The sequence below is a fragment of the Microchirus variegatus genome (assembly GCF_963457635.1).
Source record: "Microchirus variegatus genome assembly, chromosome: 1".
NCBI lineage: Eukaryota > Metazoa > Chordata > Actinopteri > Pleuronectiformes > Soleidae > Microchirus > Microchirus variegatus.
Genome location: NC_139802.1, coordinates 14,740,222 through 14,750,330, shown reverse-complemented (window position 1 = coordinate 14,750,330; position 10,109 = coordinate 14,740,222). Strand labels below are relative to the sequence as shown.

Below are 10,109 nucleotides of genomic sequence, written 5' to 3'. Positions count from 1 at the left end.
TGTATTTACTGCGCTGCTTTGCAGACAGGTTGTTCCTCTATATTCATGGCTCATTAATGGCCAACCAGTTAAATCAGAACCCCACCATTTAGATAGATGAAACCCGCAGAAAAGGAGAGGGAGAGAGAGAGAAAAGTTGAAGAAAAGAAAAGAGCTGCATGGCAAAAGCCAGGCAGAGCCACAACCATAAAAATGTCTCCCAGAAAAAAAACCTCTTCTCAGCTCGTTATTTAGGTTCATTAAAGGGTTCATTTAAGAGAAGCGCACTTGCAGAATTCGTGTTGATTGACTCCGCAATATTGTCCCAGAGTAAAGATCCGACCATGTAATTAATGTGTCGTATTCTTTTAAGAGGGAGGAGGGACAATAGCGCCGGTCAAGCCATTTAATTTCATTTAATTTTCCATCCCATTTGCTTCCAACGCTGCTTTCACCCTGACACCGAGTCTTTTCACTGCTCTCCGGGCCTTCACACTGCAGCAGGAGGAGGAGGATGAAGGGGGCTCACACCCAGCGACTTCTGCGCAAACAGAAAGAAAACGTCTTCTCCTTCGAGCCCGTAGAATAATTAATTTCACTGTGAAGAAGTGCTGGTTTTCTTAAAAGCAGCACATGGGTGGATGGGAACCAGCAGCAAATGCCGAGGCGTTAATAAATAACCCCTCCGCACAGCCGGGTGCAAACATTGCGCCCATTGATGAGATTGTTCGCGTGTCGCTCCTTCTCTTTGACTGAGTGCGCAGGACAACAGAGATGGAGAACGTAACGCAGCTGTAGGTTGTGTTTTATGTTGCCCTAATTTATTCTGCGGCCCATTTGATGCATTCTTAAGAAATAAATAAATAAAAAACGACTCAAAATCAGCGCGCACACAGGTAAATGGCGCTCAGTCCACGTCTCAGTGTGTGGACGTGTGATTGATCCAGCAGCAGACAGGTCACAGGTCAAACACGTTCATGGACTGAATTGATCAGCCACGGGCTCGTGTTTTTCTTCCTGACTCCTCCGCAGAATCAAAAGCGTTCTCCATCAAACTTTTAACAACCTGCTGCACTGAGCCACATGCTGCCCCTGCATCCAATCATATACAAAGATGCAATGCTTTGTGTCAATCAATCAATCAATCAATCAATCAATCAAACAATCAATCAATTAACCAATCAATCAGTCAATTAACCAATCAATCAAGGCTTCTGCGTCATTTTGTGTGTATATTGGAGGTCATTAGTTTGTGGTCACCTCAATGGTCAAATGCATTTACTACAAATGATGCATCTATTTATGAAACCAATTAATCAATCAATAAGAAAAAATGTCATCTCATAAATACATGTGAAAAATGGGAGAAGTTATAATTATGTTTTTAAATATATCATATTATAATATAATTAATTATGCCTATTATAAAAGTTTATTTTACAAACTATTAAAATAGAAAACAATCATATGTTGTGTGGAAATTAAGGAAGAAAAGAATTAAGAAAATTCTAAAATACTTTAATAGATAAAAAAAAAATCAAATGAAAATTCACCAACGGAAATCACACAAGAAATATCATAAATGGTTAATCTAATCATTGTTTTTCTTTTCTCTTGTGCAAACAAATGGTGTTGCATCATCGAGACAATAAAGTGTGTGTGCGCGTGCGTTGGGAAGATGGTGCTGGTTATATTTAGTTGTTTTTTTTCTCTCTGTCTTCTTCTTCTTCGTCTTCTTCTTACTGGTGGTTCTGCCTTTCCAGTACCTGCCTGATCGCAACCCGGCACACGCCGAGAGTCAATAGGAGTTAACAAGTCCTCTAAACTTTCCTGGGCCTTTTGTTAACCTAAGGACACAAAAAGAGGAGGGAGAATAAAGACGCTTTGAAGTATATAAAACCCAAAGAATGCCAGCCAAGTAGATTTAAAGTAGCCACTCATTTCCAAGCCCTGCCTTAAAAGGGGAGAATGGGAAAGGGCGAGGATTTATGGACAAATTATACAGTGGATTTGTCAGTGAAAATATCGGAACTGTCTCGAGGACAAAGCCACATGCTGAGGATTAATGGTCGCTCTGGACCTTTGATTCTGCACCCTCTTTTCTCTGCCCTTGACAAATTGGATTTTGGGGATGGGAAGGTCGCCTGGCCCTTTGTGTCTCTTGACCGTTTTGGAGCAATTCATTATGCGGCGGGGGTGAGGGAAAGTCTCCATGTGACCGGGCGGCCCGTTTTTCCCCTCTCCTCACAGCTGCTGGGAGAGCACAACTCTCTCACACTCAACCAACTACACCTAACATAGCACAGCATCACCTCTGTGCAGCAGCCCCCGCCTCCTGCAGCCTGGAGTTAGAGAGGCTGAAGTGTGTTAGTGTGTGTGTGTGTGTGTGTGTGTGTGTGTGTGTGTGTGTGGTGGGGGGTGGGAGCTACCTTGCCTGCACCACGAGTAGAAAAGCTGGGGAGCAAAACACCACCGCGTCACTTTGAGGGCGGATATCGGCCTGACTTCATCCTCTCCTCCTCTCCTCTCCTCCATCCTCTTCCTCCTTCCCTGCGCTCTCACTCGGTCTCCATCAGTCTTCATGGTTCTGATCTCACCCCACGCCATGCAAGCCACCAGGGCGTCCACCACCGTCAGTGTGTTTGCGGACTGCAGCATCCCAGCCGGACTCCGGATAGGACCGGTACCGGGCGTCTTCAAGCTGGGGAAGTACGTGACGGACCGCAAGGAAGTTGGACCCAAGAAGAAGGTAAGTTTAAGAACACGGACGTGACATCCTCAAAATATTATTCTATTTTATTTATTTATTTTACTCACTTTAAAAGTTTGAAATTGTACGTCTGAATTTGGAATTGTTATAATGACATTGGATATTTAAATTATATAAAACAAAACTTTTACTTTAATAATTTATTTCAAATTGATTAAAAAATAAAATCATGACTATTTTAAACATATAATTGTCAAATGACTTTCGACATTTATTCCCATTAATAAATTAAATAAAAACAAACAAACTGTGTCACTTTTGCTTAATCCTTCTAATACTTATAATATTTATATTACAAGAAAACAAAAAACAAACACGGTTTTGATTTTCAAACTGCTCCGTCAAACTCCATCGGCCTTCGCTTATTAATTGCTTTGGCTTGTCACGCTGGGAATAATTGAGCTCCATTAGTGGCAGAGCTGTCAGTGTCTGTGTTTAACCGGCCTAATGGGCGGCCCGGCGCTGCATGGCTCTGCATGGATCTACATGGCTGTGGCTCTGCCGCCTCACATTTCACTGCCTGCCGGGCCTGTTTCACCCCCGATGAGCCGTTTAACTTTAATGCAATCCGGCCAAAGAAAGATGCCACAGAGGCCCCTCTGCCTGAGGGAGGCTGAGGGCGAGAAAATAACCACAATAACAACAAATATTAAAGATGCTAAAATCATATAATCTGTGTTTAGTTTATTAGAATTAGATTTTCCCTTTGAAATATTACGAAAAACAAATATAATATAAGGCTAAACATTAGACAATCATCAATAAAATAATAAATAAACACATAAGTCAAACTTTCAATGATCATTATTTATATTATTATTATTATTTATTTATGTATTATTTCAAATGCATAGACAGTGGTAAACAACTCGCATCTTTAACCGCGCCCTGTTATTGTTGGAGCTGTCAGCGCCTGTGATTGATGCGTCTAAATGCGCGGCCCCCGGGCTGCAGGGCGATCATCAGGTGCAATCTCTGTGTCAAATGTCACGCTTCTATCTTTAATGTCCCTGAACACTTTAGAGACGCTCTGACACTCCTCAAATTCGTTTCCCATATCAACTCAATTAGGCCCGTGTGTCATTCTCTTTAGTAAATTATCAGCAGAGCGGATAAAGGCGCATTAAAAAAGGGGGCGAGTGTGGGTCAGACGTGACTGCGCCATCTCCAGGTATTTAAAGAAAGAAAGAAAAATAAATAGGTGACACGGAAGGAAAGTGAAATAATGAAATTGTGAAGAAATAATAAATAGTAAAAGGAACACACATTTTAAAGTTGCACTATTTGTTGTACAACTTGCAGAGAGCTTCCTCTCACCATTTTTTTTTCTCTGCATCCTTTAGATCCGACTCGTGCGAGGGGAGTTCGTGGACGAGTCGGGCTGTCCCGTGCCAGACTGGATCGGACTGATCCGCGCCGCCAGGAGTAGTCAAGAGCAAAACCTGGAGGCAGTGTCGGACTTACCTGGTGGACAGGTGAATTTCTCACCCAGTCACTCAGCCATTTAATGAAATTTTAAAATATACATGAATGTAACCAGAGCTTTTCTGCTTTTTTAAAAGATTTTCTACCGCGTGCTCAGGGAAATCCCTGCTGGAGAGGAGCTCAGTGTTTGGTACTCGAATGCTCTGGCCCAGTGGTACGACATCCCCACCACGGCCACTCCCACGCACGATGAGAAAGGTAATTAACGAGATTGTTAATTATAGAGGACGAGTTAAATTTAACCAAGGTTTTTTTTTCTTCTTCCTGTCATTGCATGTTTTTTATTCCTGTCTTTCTATTCAAGACAGTAACAATAAAGCTTTTAATCAGTTACTGGTGAAGGTTTGGAACACTGAATAATCACATCTGCAATAATAGTAATAGTAATAATAGTAAGGATAATAATACTAACATTCAGTAGGTGATTTGAAACACTGGTTTGTGCCATCGACATGGTGAAAAAGCTCCATCACAGACCAGTTATGTCTATTAAATATCAGCCAATGTCTGTAATGGCCTTTTTATCGCTCAGATATGGAATTTCAATTCACTTTGACATCTTTATTTTTGGAAGAAAAATGAAAGAGAGATTATTTCTTGAACTGAAATTAAGTCTCAGTATTTATTTTATTTACTTTCTGAGTGACGTCTTCTTCCTCGTCTTTGGTCTGCGTTTGGAATTTTAATCCATGTGTTTGGGTGGTAATTTGGGGGATTTGCTGTTTTGCGCTTGGGGATTAATGTCTGATCCTGACAAAACACCGGATCAGCAGCAGCTAATCCGTTAAAAAGAGATTATAATTAACAAGAGATAGATTAGATTTCGTCAAGAGACACCGATTTTAGCTTCTGTCACTCTTTCTTTCTGAAACTGAATGCTCTCTTGTTGGTGAAATAATAACAAAAAAGAAGCTTGAAGTGATATCAAAACTTGCTTTGTGGAAAATGTGAAAAAGTAATCAGGGTGATTGAAAGCACGGGATTTAAAAGCAGCAATTAAAAGGAAAAAAAAACGTGACATATTTGTGAAGAACTATAGAGACTGATGATTCAACCCCAGAGACGGAGGTTAACAAATGCCAGAGCGTCATTAATATTCATGCAGTCAAAAGCAAATACGTTGGTGAACGAGTGCTTCACGGTAAATTAGGTGGGTGCGTTAAAGTATTGTGGCCTAATGAATGCTAACTTTTATGTGGGGTGTATATTGCCCTGATTCTCCGGCCCAGCACCACCGTGTGCGCTCCTGGACATACGCTCGCTTCCCATTATTAGGCGTCAACAGATGGGCCCGCGCCATTGTTTCTGCAGACTCGCGATTTCAAGCAACAGCTGCTGTCACTTCCACGGGAAAGAGCACAGAGAGGGGAAAGTGCCGCAGTCAATGCACCGATCTCAGAGCGCCAGATTGGGCAGGGCGTTTGCTCTTTTGATGGTGAACGCAGACAATGGCCCATATGAGGATTACAAAATCATTACAACTATATTAACCTCTGAATACGCGACTGGGGACCATTAAGGTGGCTCCCTGGGCCTGATAACATTTGGCATCAGATCTTAGAATCGGCATCATTTAAAAATAAAAAGATAATGAAGTGCAGCAATAGGCGATACAATATTTCGCTTTAAAGGGAAACATTATGAGAAGGGATGTATTAAAAAACAAAAAAAAAACAAACTATTTTTAATATCAATGCTGCAAAATAAATAGTGTCAGTTTTTATTTATTTTCAGTTTCTTTCGGCATATGGTTTATGTTATTATGGAAAATGGTTGCCAATGTTTGTGTATGAGGGAGATTACAGGCCTCTACAGGTAACCAAACCTGTCATTTTCATTTTACGCACGGGTCTGGCATTTTTACGCATGAAAATGCAGTGAACGTTTCATGCCATTAAAAGGCCTAATAACACTACCATTCACGCCGTGTTGTGTCATGTAATGATGTACGGTGCAACCATCCCATAATTAATGTTCATGCTTGCTGTTGTCTCTGCAGGTGAGGAGCGCTACATCTGCTGGTACTGCTGGAGAATATTCAAATACCCCAACACACTCAAGGCTCACGTCCACTTCCACTGCGCTCTGAGCAACGGCCGGGGGTTTGTGAGCAACGAGCAGGCGAGAGGCACCGAGACATTCAGCAGGTCACCAAAGTCTGGAGACATCCCCAACACCTCCACCTCCCCAAGAAGCGGCCACAGCAACTCCTCCATCTCAGACTCTGGCAGGCGAGCAGTGTCCTCCTCGTCGTTTCTAATCAAAGCCGGACTGTCAAAGAAAACCAACTCCGAGGAGCAGGACAGGGCCCTCGACATGAGCGTCACCGCAGCGAGAAACCACGGGCAGCTGCTCAGCCTGGGCGCCACGTCCTCCATGCTGAGCAGCATGGGCTTCCACCCGGGCGTGCGCTCTGCCTTTAAGCCAACCGGCGTCTCCAAAGTGCCCGGCGCGGACCTCTCCAGAGAGGAGGCCGGCGTCGCGAAGCTGAGCGGAATGGGATTCGGCAAACTGATTGGCAGCATGAAACCAATCCGCAATGTGGGCGAGACTCTCAATGGAGGCGGGAACCACCCTTCAAAACCCGCAATGATGGACGCCACGACTCCAATGGTGCCGTGCACAAACGCCATCCGCGCTTTCCCGCTGCTGCCTCACATGGAGGAGACGTCGGCTTTTAAGCACGTAGACAGTCGAATGCACACGGGTCTGTCGCCCTCCCGTTACCCGCAGGTGCCCCCTGGACTCCACTTTGAACGATTCTCTCTCCCTCACATGGACGGTGTAAAGACTTACGGGGGAGACTGTAACATCCCGGTGATGCCATTCACCGTCTATAACGGCGAGCTCCTGTACAGCTCACCTTACTACCCGCTCAAATTTCACTTTGGAAACCTCCTGAAGTACCCAGAGTCCATGTCATACTTTGGCGCGCCCTCCCTGAGCCAAGACCTGGGCTCCATCACCAACATCGACCGAGAGATCGCCATGCACACGCAACAGCTGTCCGAAATCGCTGCAGAGAAGAACCGGACGAGGTTAGAGTCGATGCCCGCTGGGGCCGCCAGCAACACCAGTTCTGGCAAACCGAAAAAGGGACACCTGTGTCTTTATTGCGGCAAGCTGTACTCCAGAAAATACGGCCTGAAAATCCACATGAGGACTCACACGGGTTACAAACCGCTCAAGTGCAAGGTGTGCTTCCGGCCCTTCGGAGACCCGAGCAACCTGAACAAGCACATCCGGCTCCACGCGGAGGGAAACACGCCCTACAGGTGCGACTTCTGTGGGAAGGTGCTGGTGCGGAGGCGCGACCTGGAGAGGCACGTCAAGTCCAGACACCCCGGGCACACCGTCAAGAAGCTGGAGGACAAAGCGGGCGACCTGTTCGAGGACGCGGAGCAAAAGAGCGACAATGACAGTGACGTGGACGTGTGCTTCACCGACGACCAGAGCGACCAAGAGTCGAGCAAAAATAACGACTGAGGTGTCCTCATGTCCCACAGAGAGAGACTGTCCCGTTGTCTTTAAATCGTGTACACAAACAAAAACAAAACATGTCATTTAGTCTTGTATCAGGTCTGCGAGTTCTATATATTTTTAGTGACTGACACAACATGCCACAAAAAAACCTCAAAAATATCTTGACATAAAAAAAAAAATAAAAAAAATCAATGGCCAGACATTTTCGTTAATTAGGATTGTTTTAATCACATTTTGGCACTTCCATAAAACCTTATGATCCATCCAATGGCCGATTTCATCTAAATTGTCAGTCGATTCTGAGAAAAATAATTCAATTAATTAAATTTGAGACAAAATCACATCTTAAATTATATATTTTTGCACTGTAAAATAATAAAATAATGTGTCTCTGTGTTTGTCTACCCCTGAAAATAAAAGTACCTGTGAGTGAGGGTCCCTTCATCCTCACCTTTCAAAAACAAAAGAAAAAAATAATTATATATATATATATATATATAAAACTGTTGCACTTTAAAAACAGCAACGGGCATCTCATTCCAGCAGCAAAAACAATGATTTTAATCGAGCGTTTTGATTTGATCTCTCCAGTTAAGACCTCTTGTTCTCTGCCTCGCTGAAAAACAAACACCCTGTACTCAAATTTGCACTTTCTTGGCGGAGGCATGCTGTTCTAAAAAAGAAGAAGAAGCATCATTATCATCATTATATCATCATTATCAGCAGCAGCCAGTTTATTTAATGTTTTTTAGATAAAGTAAAAAAAAAAAAGAAATATTGATTGCAGTTAAAATGCTATGTAAAAAAAGTTGTATGATATTTCACATTTGAGTGGAGAAAGTGTTGTATACGTTTGTTTATAAGTGAAATTGTTTGTTAGGAGGAGAATATTTTATTCTTGTCCCATCAGTCGTTGTTATTTTGAATAAATTTATTTAAAAAAAAAAAAACCAAAAAAAAAACCAATGCTTGTGTTTTTGTTTGTCCGACCATTTTCATAATAATTTAAACTATTCGATGTCGTGGAATTTATCCACGACGACATTGCACTTTAAGCTGTGATTTATTGATTCCTTATGGTCCGCATTGTTAGAGGAAAATAAAAAGTAAATAGTAAAAATAACGAAATTATGCGAGGATATAAGTCCTACAAATGAATACTGTTCAATTTATTAACAGATATTAATTATACTTAATTGTGTCAATTAGATCATTTTAATTATGTATTTATTATTATTGTAATTATTATTAATAATTATAATAATAATAACAATAAAAATAATAATATAGATATTTTTCATTGAATAGAACATTCTGGTTGTGAAATATAAATATTGTGTATTAAAAACCTACACCTAGTAAATGTGGTGGAGTGCTTTCTTTTCTGCACTGCCTCAATCAATAGTCAGTGTTAAGAAATACTCAATGATGAGAGGTCACCGAGATAAAATGAATGAATTAATAAATAAATAAATAAACATAAGGATTACAAAGCATGCAGGAGCCTCCGTTTGATTGGCCAGGGATGGAAACAAGAATATTAAGTCAATGAAGTCAGTGCAAAATTACTCAAACCTGAACAACTTCAACCTAATCTAATGAAATGTATGCAAATTCTTAATGGTCAGCATTAACAGTCATTACAGTTTTGTTTAATTATTAAGACATGAATTTTGGTTGGTAGAGGTGGGGGAGTTCACACTGCCTCCACTTCAAACTGCTGAACATTTTAATTCGTTTCTGTCATATTTACCAGTGGGACAATGGCCACTGTTGCACGGTTTCTTTTCACCTTGCAACTACACACCTTGAATCTGTGCACACTATTCCGCGTGTGTGACTGTGTGCGACACACACAGAGAAGAGCAGACAAACCACAGTTGCTGGCAATTTAATACTTCAGACTGGTCACCGGTTTCATTTGTAGCCGCTGCAAAGGAGGGAAAGATATGACCTTGATGTGGCACAGTGAAGCCACAACACATATTGTCTCCTGTCGAGTATGGTCATGGTGGTGACAATGGTAGACATTCTTCTAAAAAATATGATTTTAAAATGTTTCAAATGTCTATTTTAGTGCTTATTAATACTACTACTACTACTACTACTACTAACAATAATAATTTAAAAAAAGTCATATTAATAATTTGATGACTAGGTTCAGGTCTTCTTTAATAGAATTTGATGTCAATTTTGTAAGTGAATTTCCCATGAGTAATGGCCAGTTATCGTCCAATAGGAGCCTGTTTGCATCTGTACAGTTGTATCTGTTAAACCTCAACATGGCGCTGGTCAAATGGTGAAGTGAGATTTCATATTCTTATGGGTGACATCACTACATGGTTGTAGCCAAGTGGAAGATAATTCACCCTAAGTGAACTCAGGGAAACCT

General features: G+C 41.7%; 1 protein-coding gene across 1 annotated transcript; it reads left to right on the top strand.

Moving 5' to 3' along the window:
* Window positions 1–2,560: 2,560 nt before the first annotated feature.
* On the top strand, window positions 2,561–7,720 carry prdm13 (PR domain containing 13; the record flags this gene model as incomplete). The annotated part of the gene is made up of 4 exons (XM_083892318.1): window positions 2,561–2,728; window positions 4,093–4,224; window positions 4,312–4,432; window positions 6,234–7,720. The coding sequence occupies 4 exons, from the start codon at window positions 2,561–2,563 to the stop codon at window positions 7,718–7,720; spliced, it is 1,908 nt and encodes a 635-aa protein (XP_083748444.1).
* Between the last annotated feature and the right edge of the window lie 2,389 nt (window positions 7,721–10,109).